At 30.9% G+C, this 23,721-nt stretch overlaps 1 protein-coding gene across 5 annotated transcripts in view; it reads right to left on the reverse strand.

Annotated features, from left to right (window-relative positions):
• Nucleotides 1-23,721, reverse strand: part of LOC139526816 (neuroglian-like) — a 124,899-nt gene that overhangs the window by 10,265 nt on the left and 90,913 nt on the right. For all 5 annotated transcript variants that reach the window (XM_071321970.1, XM_071321982.1, XM_071321977.1 and 2 more), the window contains 6 exons: nt 8,264-8,554; nt 5,025-5,401; nt 2,819-3,050; nt 1,606-1,736; nt 503-713; nt 127-249 (listed from right to left, as the gene is read on the reverse strand). In XM_071321970.1, the coding sequence (XP_071178071.1) occupies nt 127-249; nt 503-713; nt 1,606-1,736; nt 2,819-3,050; nt 5,025-5,401; nt 8,264-8,554 (1,365 nt within the window). The remainder of the gene's footprint in view (nt 1-126; nt 250-502; nt 714-1,605; nt 1,737-2,818; nt 3,051-5,024; nt 5,402-8,263; nt 8,555-23,721) is intronic.

The following is a 23,721-nucleotide window of genomic DNA, read 5'->3' on the forward strand; positions in this document are numbered from 1 at the left end:
ATGCTCTTTCAACTTGATATATATAAGCAAGGATACAGTTTGGCTTTCAAATGAGTTGTGTTCCTTTACAAATATTTTTAAATTGGAAACAAAGTCAGTATTTGGAGAATGGACTATTGGCCTTACTTGGTTGGTATCCTATATCATATCCCATCAATACTCCATTCGGCTCCTCTGGTGGCAGCCATTTTAATACAACATAAGTAGAACCAATTCTATGTTCATGTAGATGTCTAACTGGACCTGGCACTACAAGAAAAAAAATATGATACCATTATGTATATTTATAAATATTTCACAAAGAAATACTGAAGAATTTGGAGGAATATGATAATTATATACAGTGTAATAGATTATAAGCTTAGAAACACTTCTAGCCAAAATTGATCCCTTGAATATTTTGGTTATACAATGTTCAACGACTTGGTCCTAAAATAACTAACCCTTGTAGTCTGTTTACTTTATTTAGTTACTTGTAAGATAAAATAATCAAAATTTTTACCTCCCTCTGGTGTTGAAAAGTCTATTGTAGCACTAGGTGGCCCTGTATAATGATCATTCATCACAGAAACTTGTGCCCTGAGTGCTGTATATGCTGGCAGTCCACTAATGGCAGCTCTGACATCTCTGAGATACATATCATCACTGGTTTCTACAATAACATCAACTTCCTCCCATTTATGTCGTCCTTCACTAGACTTCCAGTAACGTAACTGAAATAATATACAAATCGTGTAAAATTAGTGCGATAGTTAATATTACTATCTTTCTTTTAAGATTAAGAAGAACTATTGGTATGTTTGTTTGCATTTTTTTAATCGTCTTGTAGTTGTCTGTTTTACCAAATTTCAAATTTACAACCAATAAACAATAAACATCCTCACATGCGAAAAAAATTCATATTGTGACTTGAAGCTAACATTTTTCTTTATACAGTTACATAAGCCAAAAAACTGTTAGCAGTGCTTATCAACGTGAGCTTAGTAAAGTACTGAATGAGTGAAACATGTGTTCACCTAATTTCATATTAACTGTTTCATGTCCAGCTCCAGTTATAGCATATAGGGTCAAACTATCACAGCAGTAATGCCTTAAATTCAGACAGATATATGTGAGGGGGGATAGGAGGGGTCCTGATCCCGAACTTAAAAACACGAAATCCTGAGGTCCCGAATTTCAATAAATTTAAATCCTGACATCCCGAAATTCAAAAAAGAATTCCATGATCCCGAAAGGGTCAATACCGAAATCCCGAGCCTAAAAGCAGCCGATCCCGGAGTCACGAAAAAGGTCCTATCCCCCCTCATATGTGGGAACCTGTAATTTTTAATATTTAACAATTTCTAGTTAAAAATTTGCCGTGTTGGTAGTTATTTTTGTCCATCTGTTTAGTGTTAATTTAAAAAAGGATAGAACTATTGGAAAGAAGAAATGACCAATCTTGTATATTCTTAAGACAACATAAAAAAGAATGTTGAAGACAGATTGGTGACCTTCAGCTAGCTGTTATCTGGCTGCTCTTTGGTCGGGTTGTTGTCTCTTTGACAAATTCCAAATTAACATTCTCAATTTTAGACTTGTATTCTAATGACAATATAAACCTACCTTATAACCCCTAAATCTCCCCCTTATTTTGTCTTGAGATGTGTCTACAGATTCCCAGATAAAATGAGCTTTATGAGGTTGTATCGGCTGCATAGGATCCAAACGGAAATCTTTAGGTGACAACAAAGGTTCTGAAAAAGACAAAGGCATCATTAAACTTTCTATACATTGATGTTATTTGTATTGACCCAGTACACATTTTGTTTAGGGGCCAGCTGAAGCCTCCTGTGGGTGCGGGATTTTCTCGCTGTGTTGAAGACCCATTGGTGCTCTTCACCTGTTTTCTACTCTTTGGTTGAGTTGTTGTCTCTTTGACACATTACCCATTTCCATTCTCAATTTTATTGTGACAAGAAAGAAGATCATTGTTTCTAAAAAGAATTTTTATCACTTTTTGTATTGAAAGCAAGAAATTCAGTTCAAATTTTTTATTAAAAAAAATATATAAATGGTATAAATAAAATTGAGAATGGAAATGGGGAATGTGCCAAAGAGACAACAACCCGACCACAGAAAAAAACAACAGCAGAAGGTCACCAACAGGTCTTCAATGTAGCTAGAAATTCCCGCACCCGGAGGCGTCCTTCAACTGGCCCCTAAAACACACATTACATTTGTATGTTAATATATTGTGAAGACTAATATACAATATGACCTTTAATCAAGGAAACCTAATATGAAAGGTAACTTTTTTATTTATTCAGTAGGAAAACTTATATATGGCCTGTTCCCTTTCTTTTCACCGTACATAATTTATATGTCTCTTCTATAAATGAAGTGTTAAGCCTTCTCCATTTCTATGATTTCTATAATATGACATATCAATTATTTATGCCATCACTGATTTTCTTATTTGCTAGTAAGCTCGTTTGATACAATATCAATACTCAAAGATGTACTCCTACTTCTTAATAGTGAGTTCAACCTTTCTTCCTATTGCCTCTTAACAATTATATACAAATATATAATAAGAGATATGATAATATATGTCAGTAACCCAACAACAAAATAAAGTATGGGCATCAATAAGGTCAACATAATGGTTTTCACTAAAAAGACATTAAGTGTGTGCTAATAAAATAATTGAAAATATGAACATGAAATTTACAAAAAAGTCCAAAATTTACATTGTGAAATTTATGTGACATACCTATTGCAAAAATGTTATTTTTGAAATTGTAATTTATCATAGAATAACTTAAGGTTCACTGACCTGCTTCTCCTGAATGACCAAGTATAATAAAAGCAGGCTGATAAGATTCTCCTATGTCATTCCTAGATTTCACTTTTATTTCATATAAACCATATATATCATTTACGTCTAACTCTAACTCATCTGCATTCTCGTCCCAGACTGTCATGTTCTTCCAGTAGGTACTACCTTTAGGTCGCCAGAATACATAATAGCGGAAACCGGGACCATTGTGTTCTAATCTAGGCATTGGCTGAAAATAAAGGCAAAAGGTCACATTTATAAACTAAAACTAGACTGAATCAATGAAACCTGGACAGTTGTGTTTTAACCTAGGCATAGACTGAAAATAAAGGTCAAAAGTCACATGTATAAAATAGAAAAAATAACTGAATCAATGACTGCACATCAATTCATCATGAGAGACAAATTACAAGAACAAACATTTTGAATGTCTGTTTAGTATATCTTATTATACCCTTATTTATACATTACACATAAGGTGTTGTAAAGGGAGATAACTGGACTAATAAGTCAACAACTAACAAGACATATGGGTAAAGGGAAACGTGGAGTGTGTGTCAATTGGGCAGCCATTAAACAGCACAAATTACCAAAAGACGTTTAGAGGTCAACTTCATTCTGATCAAGGATATTATATCTCATGCAGAATAAAAAAATCTTCATGGAAAGTTTTATTTTCTGAATCTGACCGACCGAATTTATATTCACAATCAGTACACTAGAATTTCTAAACTTCTTTGGATATGATAAATTGTTATATTATTTTCTTTGTCACAATCAATATACCATTTTGTTTTTGAAATACTTAAAACTGATTATGATGAATGGATCTATAAAATTGTTATAAAATCCCTTCACTCAGCACGTCAACAAGTTAGGTGCTATTCTAAGAGCCATTATAAACCTCTTTTTTAACACCTTCAGGGCTCATAACAAGAAATTGTGCACTATTACACAAAATATTTCTCTCTAAGGCAACATGAGTTAGATTTTAGTAATTATTTTCGAAAAGATCTTTCTATATAACCAATTCTATTGTGCTTTATATGCAAATAACACCAGGTTTTAATCTGCCGTTCCTAATAATCTCTCATAATATCTCATTTTCTACATAGAAAGATAAAAACTGTTAGCAAGAACGATGCAATGTGACATGTTTCATAATTGTTGATCAGTTCTGCCAAATTACAAAATACAAACTCAGCGACATTTTCCAAATAACATTCCTTTTATACAATCATGACACTAAAAACAATGAAGTTTTTATGCGAGTTGACATATCAAAAATGAGAAATTTGATTAAACCCAAATTTTAAGTCTAGCATGCAAAAATTGCTTATCACAAATAAATCCTATTGGGCATGCTAATTTGGTATTCTTGTTAATATCTATTTATCTCAAACGTGCAATGGAACGTGAAGAAATTTGTATGCAGAAGTGTACCAGGCTGCACAGAAATCAATTTAATCACAAATGATTGTTCCTTTAGTCAGGAAATTACAGCCTTTTACTATTTCCTGTCATTATGAAAAATAACCTGACAATTCATACTTGTTTCATGCTTATAAACATGATTAACACGGAGACAGATATTTTTACAATTTGCATTTTTTCGTGATCAAAAATGAATTTACAATTATTAATCCCTTTTAGTCCAGGACAGGTGCTCTCTGTAAGTGACAGCAGATGATTTTGTATCAAGTGTGCTTTTGGGGCTAGTGCACCAAAAAGTACTTTAATAAGGCCCTTAAGGTAATGATTGGGCTTTATCAATTTGAACTCAGATGCACATGCATAACATTGTAATACAATCCTATTGATCAGTGGAATGTTTCTTTTCCCTTCCCAAGTAGAAAAATGGAACACCAATTAACTGAATATGCATGAAATATTTGCCACTAGATGGTAAGCAATTAACTGAAGTCTTCCACTATCTATGAAATAAATGTGAAATTGAAAAATCTTATCCTTTGTAAATAGTGACTTAGACATTATACAAGGATTACCACAACAATAATAGATCTATGATAATGAATATAAAAGCTGACCATTTATACATACTGACTACTTATATTATTTAGAGACAAAACAATCAAAGAGTATAAACTGAGTTAGGACTTCTACTAGTGCAAAATCATACTGCCTATCTTACATAATGTTATTGTTTTGTCACAGTGTTCCATTTACATTGTAATATACATACCTCCCAAGTGATGACAAGTTTATATTTTTTATCAGTTTTTGTTCCCACTTTTTCGGGATTTCCATCTGGATGACCTGGAGGAATTCGACACTCACTTTTCGTCGGTAAACTAGGCTCACTGTATCCTATAGAGTTTCTAGCTAAAACACGAAATGAGTAAGTCCCCCAAGGAGACAAATCTATAGTTCTTGGCTCTGGTGCCGACTTTGAAATTTCTTCATAGTTATGATTCCAATAGTTTGGATTTACTGATGTATTATATTGCACTAGATAACCTTTAATGGAATCACCGCCACTCTCCCCATCCTCCCACACGAGGTCAGCTTTATGACCCATACATGTCACCAACTCTATATTCTTTGGTGGGGAAGGAGTAGCTACAAAAAACACACAAAATAAGTCATTAAATTCATCATTGTAATGTGTAGATACTTTTTATTACACTTCAATTGCTTTATATAATTCTAACAAGCTTGCCCTAACAATAGACTTTACAAATTTACCAATTGATCAGTAACATGGTCTTGCGAAAGCATGTTCATTTCTAGAGAGACTGGGTTTTGACCTTGGTGACCTTGGTCAGGTCAAACCAAAGACTTTAAAATTGGTATTTGCTGCTTCTCAACTAAGCATGCACATTAAAAAGTAAGTGTAAAGACTGGTTGGCTTGGAGTATGTCAGAATAATGAATCTCAGCAGGGTAACATATCTTGGACTGTTACCTTGTGAACTGGCTAGCTAAATTCCCAGCTCACTGTGTCTGTCTAGTACAAAGTAATTTTTTACCTAAATATGTAATTAATGAACAGTCCGTTATTATCATCATCACTGTTCTCATCACTAACTGTCTACTTTGTTCCATTTCTTTTTATAACCATGTGAACATTTTTAATTGATCATTTTGTTTCAGCTCCTAATTTTAACCACTTTGTTTTATTCTTAAACTTATTTTGGAGAAAATTTCAACTGATGACTACTCAATTTGTTTCATTTATTGGTTTATTCAATGGAAAAATTTTCATCGAATACTTTGTGCCAACTTCCAACTAAGTAACCATTATTAATTTTGTATCATATTTCTAAACTGACTTTGCTTTTGATGCATAGTGCAATAAAATTATCAGGAAAATTGATGGTAACTTTATCTTATTCCACATTGTGAGCAAAATGGTCAAAGCTCAGAAACTGTCATTTCCCCCAAAAAAACACAATTCAGAATTACATCAAACAACTGTTTTCCATGATATAATTGAACAAAAATGCTCTGGATCTGACATGAATTGACAATGGTAAAACCTAATGACAGAGTGAAAAAAAACAGAACAGACCAAAAACAATTGACATGATTGTTAAAAAATAAATTAAAAAGTAGTAAAAACTGCAGAAATCAATAATAAGTTCAGAGATCCTTTGTTTAACTCTGTCAGGAGCAATGGCGAATTAAACTCTGAGTAATTACACAACATAAAATTGTAAGAGGTGATGCTGAGATGAGACCTGAGGAGAACCATAATACATTTTAAGACCATTCAAAACCATTTAATGCCTTTCTTGTCCTTAAATTCTATAATTTAAGAAATTGTAGAGAGTGACTCATTCCAGTTTTGAGATGAATCAAACATGATTCTAAAAAAATAGACAGCCTAGCGTGGCTTTTAAAGGACAAAATTTAAATTACAACCAATCAAAATGAAATGAGGAGATTTTCAAAATGTTACACATCTTAGTTGATTGACACTTGTTGGAATAAATTGGTGAAATGTTAAATTTATCGCTGATTCTGAAAAATTAAGGAAGACATTTTCTAAAATTGAAACATTTCTTTTCTTGCAATGAGATTTCATCAAAATGACTGCACTTTTATTTATTAACTGTATTTGTACAGGAGTCAAATGCTTTGAAATTTTGAATCAATATTTTTGAAAAGATCAAAAGATTTTAAACCATTTTTTGGTCGAAACTAAAATCAGAAATCTTTTGTCTTCTGTCTGGGAAATGTAGCTACAAATTTTTACTGTAAATCATTTATTTGCACAAATTTGTTGATGTATTGAAAAATTCTGCCAAATTTAAATGAAATAGAAGGTAAAAATTGTCTTATAATGGATAAAAAATAAACTTCAAAAGAATTTCTGACATGAAAATTTGTTCAAGTATCTATAAAGTGCATTCTAAATTGTGAATAGAATTGCTAATCCATTTTTATTTTGCATTTAACCTTTAAAAGATAGATCAATTCTACGGTGGCTTTCACTCTGAGGAATTAACAACCAGTTTTTATAACACTTAGACACATAAAAGAATCATTATCCAACACAAATAAACTATGCACTATTTTTTAAAAGCTTTTAAAACCTGGCAATAAAATTTTTATGATGTGTGGTACTTAACACATGGCACAAGCATGCTAAGTGAAAACGGTTCATGTCTGAAAATCTGATATCACCAGAAGACCATTAGTTGCTGTATTAACTGTTGACTAAGTCTACATAATGGATAACATTTTTCATATAAGTCATAGCCAGAAAAATGTTACAACTTTAAGTAGTTTTCAAATTGACTAAGTCTGCATAATGGATAACATTTTTCATATAAGTCTCTGACAGAAAAATGTAACAACTTCAAGTTGTTTTCAAATTGGTTGTCAGCATTCTATTTCAAATACTTCTCTAGGGTGAAAGAAGTCAGCTTTCTGTCAATAATTTGTTACATGTAATTTCCTGAATTTACAATTTTGAATAAACTTGACACAAAACAGTATTTAGTTATAAGTCTTTACAGCAATTTCATCCATAAAAATTATGTAATAATAAATTAGTGCAGCATCAATATCTTCTGTTTTATATATAGAAATTAATTATTTTGTTTATTTTTTTTCTAATTCTAAAAGTTACTTTGATCAATGAAATGCAAAGATTACATAAGATCTTATGCATTTTATTAAAACACAAAACCTATATCTGAGTGAAAATAAGGCAATTTTATTGTGAAGTTGTTCAATAGGACAATGTTGGGGTGATCTCTGAAAGGCATCTATTTATTAACTACAAAATTGATATTTATTTTATGGTGTAAAACATACTTTATATCTGACTATGCAGTATGGGCTTTGCTCATTGTTGAAGGCCTGATACAGTGACCTATAGTTGTTAATTTCTGTGTCAATTAGTTTTTGTGGAGTGCTGTCTCATTGGCAATCATACCACATCTTCTAACTTTAATGTGACAATTGTACCTACTTTTTATAATAAGTCTTGCTGTTGATCTGTCTTTCATTTTACGTATTGAAGCTATACATGTATAATCGCCTTGTTCACTTTTGTGAGCATTCTGTATCATCAAAGTCTGACCGTCCTCTAAAATGTTGAATTTACTAGAACTACTGGGTTTTATAATTTCTTCATTAAATTTCCATCGAATGAAGACTTTATCTGTTTCCCCGGGACTTGTTACTACATCACATACAAATTTTACAGTTTCTCCTTGTCTCACTTCCTGGTTTGTTAAAGGCACACGGATCCTTAAATCACCTGAAAATATAAATAGATAATCAGTTAAAGACACACAAATCTGTAAATCACCTGAAAATATAAAAAGATAATCAGTTAAAGACACAAAAATCTGTAAATCACCTGAAAATATAAATAGATAATCAGCTAAAGACACACAACTCCGTAAATTACCTGAAAATAAATACACCTTAACATTTTAGACAATAACCTTAATTTGTGCAGCAAAGGACATCATGGGTGTAATTTCCTGGCTTTTTAAAATAAAAGAAAGTGCAATCAGAACTTCTGCCAGAAATTTGGCACAAATAATCTGCTGATTCTGCTTCTATTTAAACCTGACGCTCAAACTTGTTAAGGACAGAGTGTGATATTCAGGTATGAACTGTGCCCAAACAAATAATCTTTTTTTTTAATTTGCATTTAAGAAAAGTAGGAATTAATGTAATATAAAACTAGCTTAAAGTAAAAATTAGAACTACATTTTTTTGTTTTTTGCAATGACATTGTCAATTTATGTTCAACTTATGAGTTTCAATGACTCTCTGGTAATTCCTTCGACTCTCTCTTTCACAAAATGTTGATCATTAAAGACTCAAAGAAATGGAACCAACAGAAGAAAAAAGCTTTCTTCCAATGACTAAAACCCTAAATAACAATGCCAAAACATAAACCTTTCAGTCTTAATGTTTCTACTATTTGTATGAATCAACCTTTTGTCATAAAATCTGTATCATTCCTGTCAAAATCTCCATAAAATAATGTTCTTGTCTATTATTCATAAAAAGCATGTCAAATTATTTTACTTTATTTCCTTTAAAAGTGAGGATGACAAATGCAAATCAACATATGTTTAGAGATTACACTGCGGTAAAACTTCATTATGTCCCTTGTAACTACATTCAACAAATACAACAGGCTAACGAAATAAAACAAATTTAAGACAATGAATATTTTCTGAGTCACCAGTCCTCCGTGTAATAGAAATTCTACTTGTCAACGCTGTTGATTTTATTTGATTTTCAGTCGCCCATTTCATTTTATTCTCTCATTCTCTTGGAAATACAAAATTGAAACAAATTTCCTTTTAACTCTAATACAATTGTAAATGTACAAAAAAATGACCGAGTAATATAAAAATATCACTTGCAGATTCTGTAATCACCATTATGACTAGAAGCAGAAGAAGTTACGTGGAATTTATATAATTTTCTCTTTTTCACAATTATAATTCGATTTCACTGTAACAAATTGTTTGGGAACAGATTACACATTAGGCTTTCTGTTAAATCTCTGTTGTGAGTTGCAGGGATTCCCGAATTTCAGTTTCATAATCTGAAATCTTACAATTGTTCTAAACACGATCTCATCTTTCATTAACCTCTTAATTGATTTTGATGATTAACAATTGTTGACTCTCTACGTGGAAGGAGATGAAAGAAATCGGGACCCTTTGAACAAAGGAAGAATTCATAGAAAAATGGATGAAGAGTAATTTCAAATAAATCAGGTTTAATACTTGCTGGTCATGTCAATCTGCAGGATGTCAAGAAAATCGGTTATTCAGAAGCCCTTATTTCTGTAGTACTGTTAAGTCATAAATTATTGTGATGTTTTATTATTAAGAAAAATGTGAAAGGGTTATATCGCTCGCATTTTGAAATTTTTTATACGAAATAAACAGGATTTTTCCCCAACATCGAAAAAATCAAAATGGCATTTTAGTCTTAAATAACAAAATTACAATAATAAATGCACACAATAATTTCTAATCTACTGTAGTTAACAGAATTATTTATAATTCTTTATACATCATCTTTAGATGACAGACCTCCATACTATGTTTGTACTTTAAATATGTACCTTGAATCTTTTTAACAGATTTGCCAACAATCAATAATTTAAACACACAAAAAAAACTACAATCTTTAAACATGATATTTCAGAAGAAAATGCAAATAATTGTTTATAGATCTTTCTATGTTAATTGTAAGCAAAGATATGTATAGAAATTACAGTTGTAAAGAAAATGGAGGTTGTCAATATAAGGATAAAAAAATCCAATTAATAAAAATTCCTCTTCAAATAAAAAAAATTATTCCAACTCATCATAACTGCGATAATGAAAATGCACTAAAATGACACAAAATTTTCTATTCTTCATGCTATGTCAAGTATAAAATTCTTAAACAAAGAAAAATTCTTGTCAATAGTACCTAATCAATTGATGAAATTGTAAACCCCAAAATAGTCACTGCCATACAACTGTTCACGGATAGAATTTCCATATTAACAACCACCTTATAATAATTTTTACGTGCAATTTCTAAATCTAAATCAATCACCTTTGTGATAACCTGCTGCGAATCTGTGTACATTTATAGGATTAATTCTCGCCAATCGATGATATTTTCTATACATATTTTTACTGTCTATGAAATTTAAAAGTTATAAGCATTTCTAAATTCAAAAGAAAGAAGAGAATAACTCATCAGTCTTAAAATTTGAGAGAAAAAGCCTTGGGGTGATGTAGGTTTAACCCATTCTACTATATCCTTCCATCATGATCTTCTTTTGTGTTTTTAGATCCAGACTCAGCAGTATGCCAAGTTTCAGTGAATTACATGAATGCATAGATATGCTATAGTCTCCTGCGATAAATCCAGGAAATGGTAATCTTTATTGACCATTTTCAGTCAAGATAGTTATCAATATCTCTAACCCAGCATAAAAGAATACTAGAGATTGACAAACAGAAAACAAGAGAACTTTTTCATTTTTTTTTATATATTGTGCCAAACAGTCAAAATAATTCATACTTCTGCTATAAAAAAAAATCACTTGTAAGTCATGAACAATTAGTATAACTTAGTAAGCACGAAGCAAGCGCAGCTAGTGCTATATTTTTATTTACAAAAAATGTAAGTAATTTTAACATTTTTCTTTCGTATAAAAAAAAAATGTATTACTGAGTTATTAATATATCAAAGGGAAATAATCTTACTACAAAATCAACCAAGATGTTTTTCCTTTTTGTTTCTTTTTTTCAACAATTACAGAAAACATTTCATGCATTTAACAAATAAATTTCAATTTTCTTATTAAAATCTCATATGTACATGTATATATAGTGTGCAGATAATTAGGTATTTATTGTTCTCAATAGTATAAAAAGTTATTAATCGTTGGAATTTGAAGGAGAATAATTTTTATTACATTGCACTAGCTTCATACTAATAAGCTTTCACTGTGGGAGTTGTTCAATTTAAGTAGATGCATGTATTCAAACTTCTACATGGAAAACATTTTGGCCAATTGTATTGTTAATGGGCAAAGCCTATTGTAAAAGCACAGAAAATTACCCCATTGTACAAGTCTATACCAAATAATTGCATTGCATGAAATCTCACAGTAGGATAATACATCTATGGAAATATATACTGAAAGACCTATTACAAAATTACACCAAAAGATTGAATTTAACAACAAATTACATAAAATATTTAGATTCTGATAGCACATTTGATTACCAGAGGACTAGACTAGAGTATATAAATGTTTTATTGATATCAGAAGACAGTGCATTCTATACAATCAATAGCAATCCACTTATCTATTCTCTTTCATTTATTTACTATGTAAAATTACAAGGTAAATTGTATCACAATAAATTGATGTTAGCATATATTTGTTCCCACTGGTAATACATACAAATTTGACTGGTATTTTATTGTTGTTATCATACATATCATACATCAGACACCCATAAAAATAACTATAGTCATACATAGTACAAATAACATCAGAACAAAATCTAAAATACTAAGTTTAATTGTAAAGTGAAAATAATCATAAATAATTCAAATTTAATCAAACTAATTAACCTATTCTTTTTTTATATAGTTAATGATTCGTTATCAATATTTGCAGTTATTTTCTGTGACTCCCATACTGGTCATTAACATGGTACAATCAAATATCTTTATTGTTATATTCTGTCATTCAATTTCATTGTGCATCAAAAGAAATAAAAACAAACGATAATATCAAATTATTAAACAAAAAAAGCAATATTGACAATTTGTGCATTTAGATGCATACAACAGTAATTTTAACATGGGACATTTCTCTATTCAGATTATTAGTTAATAGTACTAGGTAAGGAGAAAGAATATCAGTCATTTGGGATTATTGCCTTTTGATGTAATCAAAAAAAATATTGACAGGATTTTTTTTTTTTTTTTTTTTATTTCCACTGAGGAATGAAGAAACACCATAACCAATGAATGTAGTAACACAATAACCTCTGATTGAAGTAACAACTTAAGTAATGAATGTAGTAACACTCTAACCAATGATTGTAGTAACACACTAATGAATATAGTAACACCCTAATCAGTGATTGAAGTAACACACTAACTAATGAATGTATTAACACCCAAACCAAAGAATGTATTAACACCCAAACAAAAGAATGTAGTAACACACTTACCAATGAATGTAGTAACACTTTAACAAATGAATGCAGTAACACACTAACCAATGAATGCAGTTACACTTTAACCAATGAATGCAGCAACACACTAACCAATGAATGTAGTAACACACTAACCAATGATTGTAGTAACACACTAACCAATGAATGTAGTAACACACTAACCAATGATTGTAGTAACACACTAACCAATGAATGTAGTAACACACTAACCAATGAATGTAGTAACACACTAACCAATAATTATAGTAACACACTAACCAATGATTGTAGTAACACACTAACCAATGAATGCAGTAACACACTAACCAATGAATGTAGTAACTATTTAACCAATGAATGCAGTAACACACTAACCAATGAATGCAGTTACACTTTAACCAATGAATACAGTAACACACTAACCAATGAATGTAGTAACACACTAACCAATGATTGTAGTAACACACTAACCAATGATTGTAGTAACACACTAACCAATGAATGTAGCAAAACACTAACCAATGATTGTAGTAACACACTAACCAATGATTGTAGTAATACACTAACCAATGATTGTAGTAACACACTAACCAATGAATGTAGTAACACACTAACCAATGAATGTAGTAACACACTAAACAATGATTGTAGTAACACACTAACCAATGAATGCAGTAACACACTAACCAATGAATGCAATAACACACTAACCAATGAATGTAGTAACACACTAAAAAATGATTGCAGTAACACACTAACCAATGAATGTAGTAGCACACTTACACCAATGTAGCAACACACTAACCACTGAATGAAATAACACATTAACAAATGAATGTATATGTAGTAACACACTAACCAATGTAGTTACACACACAAACTACTGAATAAAATAACACATTAATCAATGAATGTACATGTAGTAACACAATAGCCAATAAAGTAACACACTAACCAATGTAGTAAAACATTAACCAACGAATGTAGTAAAACATTAACCAATGAATTTAGTAACACACTTACCAATGAATGTAGTAACACACTAACTAATGAATGTAGTAACACACTAACCAATGAATGTAGTAACACACTAACCAATGAATGTAGTAACACAATAACCAATGAATGTAGTAACACAATAACCAATGAATGTAGTAACACACTAACCAATGAATGTAGTAACACACTAACCAATGAATGCAGTAACACACTAACCAATGAATGTAGTAACACCTTAATCAATGAATGCAGTAACACACTAACTAATGAATGTAGTAACACACTAACCAATGATTGTAGTAAAACATTAACCAATGAATGTAGTAACACACTAATAAAATTGAGAATGGAAATGGGGAATGTGTCAAAGAGACAACAACCCGCCCAAATAAAAAACAACAGCAGAGGGTCACCAACAGGTCTTCAATGTAGCGAGAAATTCCCGCACCTGGAGGCGTCCTTCAGCTGGCCCCTAAACAAATATATACTAGTCCAGTGATAATGAACGCCATACTAATTTCCAAATTGTACACAAGAAACTAAAATTAAAATAATACAAGACTAAAAAAGGCCAGAGGCTCCTGACTTGGGACAGGCGCAAAAATGCGGCGAGGTTAAACATGTTTGTGAGATCTCAACCCTCCCCCTATACCTCTAACCAATGTAGTAAAGCAAACGCATAACAATACGCACATTAAAATTCAGTTCAAGAGAAATCCGAGTCTGATGTCAGAAGATGTAACCAAAGAAAATAAACAAAATGACAATAATACATAAATAACAACAGACTACTAGCAGTTAACTGACATGCCAGCTCCAGACTTCAACTAAACTGACTGAAAGATTATGATTTCATCATATGAACATCAGGCACAATCCTTCCCGTTAGGGGTTTAGTATCATACCATCATAACATATATGAGAAGAACATAACCCGTGTCATGCCAACAACTGTTTTTAGAATAAATGTGTTTAGTTCCGATGCAAAGACCTTATCAGTGACTCAATATCAACGCCAAAATATGCAATCTTTAATGACTTTAATGAATGTAGTAACACACTAACCAATGAATGCAGTAACACACTAACCAATGAATGTAGTAACACACTAACCAATGATTGTAGTAAAACATTAACCAATGAATGTAGTAACACACTAATGAATGTAGTAACACACTAACCAATGAATGCAGTAAAACACTAACCAATGAATGTAGTAACACACTAACTAAAGAATGTAGTAACACACTAACCTATGAATGTAGTAACACACAAACATATTTATGTAGTAACATACTTTAAGCAAACAACAAACCTAGAATCATTCAGACAAACAAGGTTTTGGTTTTATTGAGGAGAGGGATTGAAAGGCTGCACGGAACCTATCAAATCCCATCACTCAGTGCACTAACAATACAAATCATTATTCCTTTATCAATTAGCATTTACCATGCTTACTCATCTCTCAAAACGTTCATTAAGGTAGAAAAAGTCGCTAGAGGTTAATTGAAATGAGTTCAAGGTCACTAGTAACATCATTTGTCATTATGAACAATATAGAGATGGCTGTAGATTAATGTGGCTGATATGCATTTCTCATTATTATAAAGAAAATGAGTTTTGGTCAGATGAGTCCCAAATGGTTTGTTCCAAAGGAAAGACAATTATTACCATGTCAACTTTTATCACCAAGGAGCATGGAAATTTGTTACTACGCATCCTTACACATACATTAACTTTACCAAAGAGAATTCCAGTTGATTCTTGTCAGCCATAAAACACAATCAAACAGAAAAACTAATGATTGTATAAAAAATAAATCTTGTTTAGAAAAGTGAGGTTTTATTTTTTGTACTTAGAATAAAGTAGATTATATATTCTATTAAGAATACAATATGCATCGTAACAATATATTTCACTGTACAGAGAAAGATATATGAATAACACACAAAATGTATAGGGACAATTACTGATTCATATGGGTCTTAACATAATGTTCAAGATTATATTACAGATAAATATGATGAAGATCAAGATTGGTGACAAGAAAATACAGACAGCTTTTTGGAATGAATGAGACAATTGAACACAGTAAATATGGTACATAAATGGATTTCATGAGATATTGTCCATTAAGATTTTTGTCTGTCTGCTCTTTTGTATGATTCCTGTCTCCAGAAGGAATCAAAACCATATCATAACATTTTCAAATCACTTGCCAACTATTTTAACTATTTGTCTTGCTAGTGATCTTTTAGCCATAAAAATTGATAGAAATAATAAAAGTACAGAATAAGAAAAAGAAAAACAATAAAACATGGACAAATACTATAAAACAATCAATATTTATTTTGTAAATAAAAAGAATGAGAGAAAAGATTCTGTCATTAGAATCCAATTCCTTCCTTTTCATTAAACTGTTAAATTCAGTGTGGTGTACTGTCCTTTTCTTCTTTTCTAGTCTTTCTTATTCTAACTCAGGTATAAATACTGTGGACTCATATATGTTTGTGGGTACCAATTTTTGTGGTTTAAGAAAAACTTACATATTCTTCATTTTTTATTTCATGTTTTGGCAAAGTCTGCATACATTCCTTTAAAAAATTTGCAATTTCGTTAAACATTTAATTTTGTATTTCCCCTGTACCCATGATATCCATAAAAATTGGTATCTAACGAATATGATTGATTGATTGTTGGTTGCTTAACGTCCAGTGGCAAATATTCTAACGAATATGAATGAATCCACAGTATGTAAAGTATCTCATGTTAGAAACATATAAAACTGTAACAGAACATTACTCATTTAAAATTAAATGCACTCCTCTTTACATTCTAATTTCAATTAAAATTTCAAACTATAAATGCATACTATAACATTGCTTCTGTTCATTACATAATGGTTTTCCATGTGACTTTCAATTCATTTAAATTACATCTGAGAAATTCCGTAAGCTTTTGCATGATGATGAACAATAAATTCAGCAGGGAAAGATTGGTTCTGGACACAAACACTATTGAAAAAGAAAATAAATGTCTTATTTATCTATTTTATTTGTTTTCAGACATTTTAATTATAGATCCTCATTCTACTGATGGAAACATTTTAATTATTGATAGTAATTAGTGTCTCTGGAATAATACATAATTAAAATCTTTGTAAAATGCATTGCACTCAAACCAAGAACTATTCCCCAAGTACCGAGTTAAATAAAGGTTTGGCTAATGCAAGCAGATACACAATCCAAATAATGGTACCTCGGAGATGGAAATTCAAGATGCAAGAGTAATATCCAAAATATCATACAAATATTTTAATCAATAACATTTTACTTGATCACTTCAAATAAACTGAACAAGGTCATTCAAGGTGTTTCAGAATCTAAGGACATATCGCTTTGTCATACTATATATAAAAAGGAAGATGTGGTATGATTGCCAATGAGACAACTCTCCACAAGAGACCAAATGACATATAAATTGACAACTATAGGTCACACTAAGGCCTTCAACAATGAGCAAAGCCCATACTGCATAGTCAGCTTATAAAAGGCCCCAAAATGACAAAAGTATAACAATTCAAACAAAAAAGGGTTCAGTGGCAGATCCAGAAATTTTCATTAAAAGGGGGAGGCGGTCCACTGACTGCCCTAAAAGGTAACACGCTCCAGTCATGCTTAAAAAATTCCCTATATAATCAACCAAATTTTACCCAGAACAGAGGGGTCCCTGGCACGGCATAGCACCCCCAGGATCTGCCTTTGTTGTTTACAGTGATGGATTCCATGAGTTAAGTCACTGTGGATCCTTGGGATTTTAACTTTGATTGAATTTCTTTGCGATATAATTTCTCTACTCAACCTTTTTTTAGAAATGCAGATCATGTGACTTTTTTTATTTTACAGAATAAACCAAATCCAATGACACAACAAACTGGATTAGAAACATTAATATCAGGCTAACAAAAGGAAAGTTACAATCAAGCCCATATTACATCCCCTTGCTGTAAGAGCATAATTAGTTTCATCAGATAAATGTTCAAAGGTACTTGACCTTTAAACTAACTCTGAAAATAACATGTGACCCTTTTGAACCTTTGATCCCAAAAGGATGAAATCCATTTATATGATTGGTCAATACCAATTATTAGAACAGTAACTAAAAGCAATTTTCAATAACGAATTATTACAAAGGTATCTATAATTATAATCTGACCAATTTCTGATATAACTTAATGGAAAGAATTAAACCAAAATCATTCTCTGTAAATTAATTTGATGTAATTTTAGATAATTGCATTTTTACACCTACTTTACAAATATGTTAGACTTTGAGCTCAGAAAATTGAGGATAATTTGGAATTCTCACCTATCAGAGGAATCAATGGCTATTAGGTGTTAGGTCTGATGGTATAACAGGAAATGGAAAAGATTGCTTTTAAAAGGTTTCCAATTGATGTGTGATCTATAGCTATTTAAGTTTGGTATGTAGTCAGGAACCACCTACAGTTTGTCTGTGGACAATTTATTCCTGATTTATGGCCAGACAGAAGTGGTGTTACAGTATTGACCAGAAACTGATTAAGATGGAGCAGGCAAATACTTGAAAGATATCAGAAGTTCTTGGTTTTAAAGACAAAAATCCAGTTTTTTTTTTTTTCTTGTTGGTTTACTGTGTTACAGGTTCATGCACTTTTATCATTTTGCCTGATCAAAGACATTAAATCTATAACTTAAAATTTATATCTAATATTATGCAATTTTCTTCATTTTATGTATCCTGATTACAGTTTTAATGATCCCGCACCATTTTGCAGTACGATGTTGATACGAATAATAAAACCTAATGAGGAAGGAACCTTGGGTAACTTCAAAAGACTTCTAAGTGTGGATGACAATCGGTCATATCCGACAAATTTTACAAATAGTTCCACTGAAGCAAGAAAAAACCATAATACCTTGTTTAACTATTCTATTTATTCAGTGAGTTATCAATAAGGTTAAAACCTTTACATACAATATCAAAGGCAGCAGTATATCGATTTACAAATTTAAAAAATTAACGTTGATTCAACATGCAATGTTTTATGACAGGAATGCATTGTATAGGAGATACTTAATTTCAATTATTGAGATATAAGTGATGGTTTAAGTGTCCTGTAGTATTCAGTGTGCTTCATTGAATAATTCAAATTACTTTGTACTAAGTGTTCATTATAACCAACCCTTTAAAAACCAAGCCATGTCATAATATTTCGAAAATAAATATTATAAACTCTGTTTCTGTCATATTGGAGGCTGAGTCAAAAAATAATAAAAATACTTAAACCAAAATGATTGCCAACATGTGAAGCCAAAGTCATTCCCATTACTAAATTTTGCCAAAACAGGTGCCACATTGAGAAAGGATTTGCCCTTCCAGAGCACCTAGCTGATTTAATCTTTAGTTTTCACTGGGGGTCCACGGTTGCTTAGTTTTAAGTTCTTAAACTCCATGATGTCAAAAGATAAGGCATCCAAAGGAACACACCTTAATTTGTCATAACATTCAAACACACCTACAGATTTTAATTAATGAAGTTAGACTATGATGCATGTGTTCAGACACTAGAATTCTCATTATATTCTGTCTTATACTCAGTAAAGTTTGAATTTCTTCAGTTAACTTTTTAAAATTTTCACCAATTACAGCAATATATATGTGTGAAGATTTTTAAAAGCCATAAATGTACAATTATTGTTTCAAAGATAACAGTAAAATTTTCCAATCATTGCTTTTGTCTGGCAATACATTGTTATCTGCCCTTAATAAGTATACATCAATATTTCATTTAAGACGTTTCCTTTTTCCTGCTATTAAATAAGAAATTGATAAATCTGTCGGAATGTATCTTCTACAATCCTGCGTACATTAATACTGATTCAATTGTAACTTATTAGACATATTGTATTGACTCAATACACACAAATCTTTGACATAACTGTCAAAATGTCCATGTTAATAAACTCTCGAATGATCTAGACTTCATTTTATTTGCCATATATCGACAAAATAAATATGCTTAATAAGAAATCCACAACATTAAGAATGACACATTTTAACAACGTTATAAAATCAAACATCAATTCACTGTTCATCAGAAAATGAAAAATAAGTAATTTAAAAGTTAATTGAATTATTTCAACATATAATTTTCTTTTTTTTCTACAGACAATATTGGTATTTTTCTTAAAAAGTAAAAGTTTTGAGAAACAGTTAGCACAATTACCTAGGGATGTTGGGATAGTAAAGGTCATCATATCCCCACATTGTAAAAATATGCAGAGTGCTTGTAGTCATGCTTTAAGAAAAATACACCTCATGTATCTCATTAAACATCTCGTTAAAAAAAAATTAGTTCATAGAAAAAACTATAAGTCTTCTGAAATTACAAATTTCGATCTGTTAGCTAAATAATTTCTTCCAGAAGGCTTTTCCCATTTAATTTTCAATCAGAATTCTATTTTAGTTTCTGTCTGTCTTCTATACTAAAAATAGCCATACAGTTTAGTGGCGGATCCAGCCATTTTAAAAGGGGGGGGGGGGGGGGTCCCAACCCAGATTAAAGAAGGGGTTCCAACTATATGCTCCCATTCAAATGCATTGATCGGCCAACCCCCGTCTCATTAGTTAAGCCTTAGTAAATGTGTACTTTCATATCAAACATCTTTCATTTTGATGCTTTCTTTGAGCTTTCTTCTTTGGATTTATAAAGGCAATAATGATAATTTTTCAAAGGAAACATTCTTTAAGTACTGTTGCAGATATAATATTTATCAGTTAACCTCATATGATGACTTAGATAATCTCTTTCCATATATTAGTTTTATGATTTCCCAAGTTATTAATTAAATATTGGCTCACCATTGAAACACAAGACCTGTATGTCAATGTAGTTAGATTATGATGCATGTGTTCCGACACTAGAATTCTTATTATATTCTATCACATACTCAAAGGAGTTTAAATTTCTACAGTTAACTTTGTCAATTTTCACGAATTACAGCAACAATACTGTATTTTCTATTTGCATGCAGACATTTTGGAGTCTTTTTGGAGAATCTAGTTACATCAAAAACAATAGCAATGTTTATCATTACTGGAATTATGATACAACTGAGACTTAAAATACTACACTTCTTGATGTCAGAATAACAATTAAAACTTGATAAATGATAACATTAGAATTATATCTATTGATAAACGATAACAATATAATTCTATCTACAACCAAATCAACCACAAAGTGAAATTATATGTCTGATAACATAAAATAATATTTCAAGTGTATATAATATGTCATAATTTTACAAAGGGGAGGTAACTCTATAAGAATTTATTTGTCTTTTGGTATCACGAAATATGAAATTATATGTAAATTATGAAATAAAACACACTGTAGGAACAATAAGGAAGTAGATCTATTGCTTATTTGTGACCTTGTGTTGTTTTTATTTATTTACCCCAAAAGATCATCATATAGTTTTGAAAAGGATATGTTTGAACAAAAGGACACCTTTGTTCAGTGAAGAAAGAATCTGGGTGAAAAGTACAATTTGACATATATATACATATATATTTATCAAATTTACATAATTATTAAATCTAAGATTCTTTTTACTTTGATTGAACCACAAGCATGCCACATGATAATTTGGGGCAAATCTAAAAGTGTAATAAAATGATGTGTAAGAATCAGCTTGTGATCAAATTTCAGATTTTCATGCCATGAATGTCAGGAAAATTACCAGCTCGAGGGAAAAAAATTAAATATTTGTTTTTCATTTCAAATTTTATTTATTACCTTTATTAGTTAATACTTTATCCTATGGTACAAAAATCACTCAAAAAAATGAATCCGTGTTGGCTCTAGATTATTTTTTAATGTAGATATCATTGAAAAAGCTCCAAATTATCTCCCTTAGGTGCAAAAATGCCAGTTTTTGGCATTAAAATTGAAATATCTTTTTTAATTCATCAGTGACCTATATTTTTTATTATAATTTTCAAATAAGCTGTACTTAAACTAAACTATTGTAAAATTTGAGCGATTTCTGTAATTAAGTTCTTTTTTTATTTCGATATTACCTTTATTTCTCCTATTGGTTCAACAGAAAAAAGGCACCTTTACAAAAATGTATGCTTCTTTCGAAGGCAGAATGTGAGAATAAATTAACGGTGACCCAATTTTTTTATTTTATTTTTCTATTAAGTATAAGATAAAGTTCATTTATAGAAAAATATAGCGAAATCCTATACTAAATAAAAAAAAATGATTTAGACCACCAAGTCCCCTTAAGTGATAAAGTTTTATTTATTTCAAGTGTTTTATGTAATACTGTCCACCATTTCAAGCCACAATCTTTGAATGATTTCTAGCCTTTGGTGCCTTTTAATATTAATGAAATCCAGCATTTCATGCATTAAATGTATATACTCTTTGGATGGAGAGTTGTCTCATTGGCACTCACACCACATCTTCCTATATCTATATAACACTTTATATGATTGATTGATTTATTTTTGTGTTTAACACCACTTACAGCACAATTGGCTACATCATGGCTACCAGTTTTTATTGGTGGAGGAAGCAGGTGTGTCCGGAGAGAACCCGAGTGACTGCCCTACTGCACGAAACCTGACAATCCTAATCAATTAAGATTGAAGTTTAAAGCACCTGCTTATGGAGGGGTTCAAAATCACAACCTCAGTGTTAACAGCCTAGAGTTACAGTAGATGAACCACTCAGACCACTGTGCCACCATTAAGGACCCTAACAATTAATTTTGGGGAAATGATTTCCTCCGTTCCATAGCTTAATGTTTAAATGATCTCCAGCATTTCAAGCGATAATGTTTGAATGATTCCAGCACTTCATGCAATATTGTTTGAAGGATTCCAGCTTTTCATGCAATAATGTTTGAAGGATTCCAGCTTTTCATGCAATAATGTTTGAAGGATTCCAGCATTTTTATACACAAAACTTAAAATATTGTTGTTTCTTTTTTTCTATTAATCAATTGGGTTGCCATCACAATATTAAAATATAACCTATTAAATACATCACGTTTGTTCTGCACATTAACTGCTGAACTGTTATATCATTCAGGTCAATACTGTTAATATTTGTAATCAGTTTGATTGATAATATCAATTAGCCCTGGTATAATGAGCCTTAACAAATGACAAAAATGTTTGTTCTCACCAAGAAGTCATTTTAATATTGGATAATTCTAGCACGTTCGTTTCCTGTTTCATTTCATCTAACGGAATTTTTACCACAGGCTAAAAACAGTTTTTTCTTGTTCAAAACCGGAGGTCGACAGAGGAAAGCAGTGAATATTGATTTCAATTGTTTAAGTGGTTTTTGTCTCAGCATTTAATTTTGTCCTTTTATTCTGTTCTGGAGTGTGTCAGCCTGAGCCAAATTGTTAATAAGATTCTAAAATATTCATAACCTTTGATAGAAGGTTAAGTTCAAGTCAAACCCTGAAAAAATTAATGTTAACACTTGATTAGACAAACATGCAGGATGATTAATTGAATTCTAACACAGCTTAAACCACCCCAAAAAGATGGGTTTTTTAAAGTTAATGAAAAGTAAACTACATCTGATCGGCATAAAATCAAGAAATATATTATGTATTAGTCTAGATTTGGACCAATACAATCA

The sequence above is a fragment of the Mytilus edulis genome, chromosome 1 (assembly GCF_963676685.1).
Source record: "Mytilus edulis chromosome 1, xbMytEdul2.2, whole genome shotgun sequence".
NCBI lineage: Eukaryota > Metazoa > Mollusca > Bivalvia > Mytilida > Mytilidae > Mytilus > Mytilus edulis.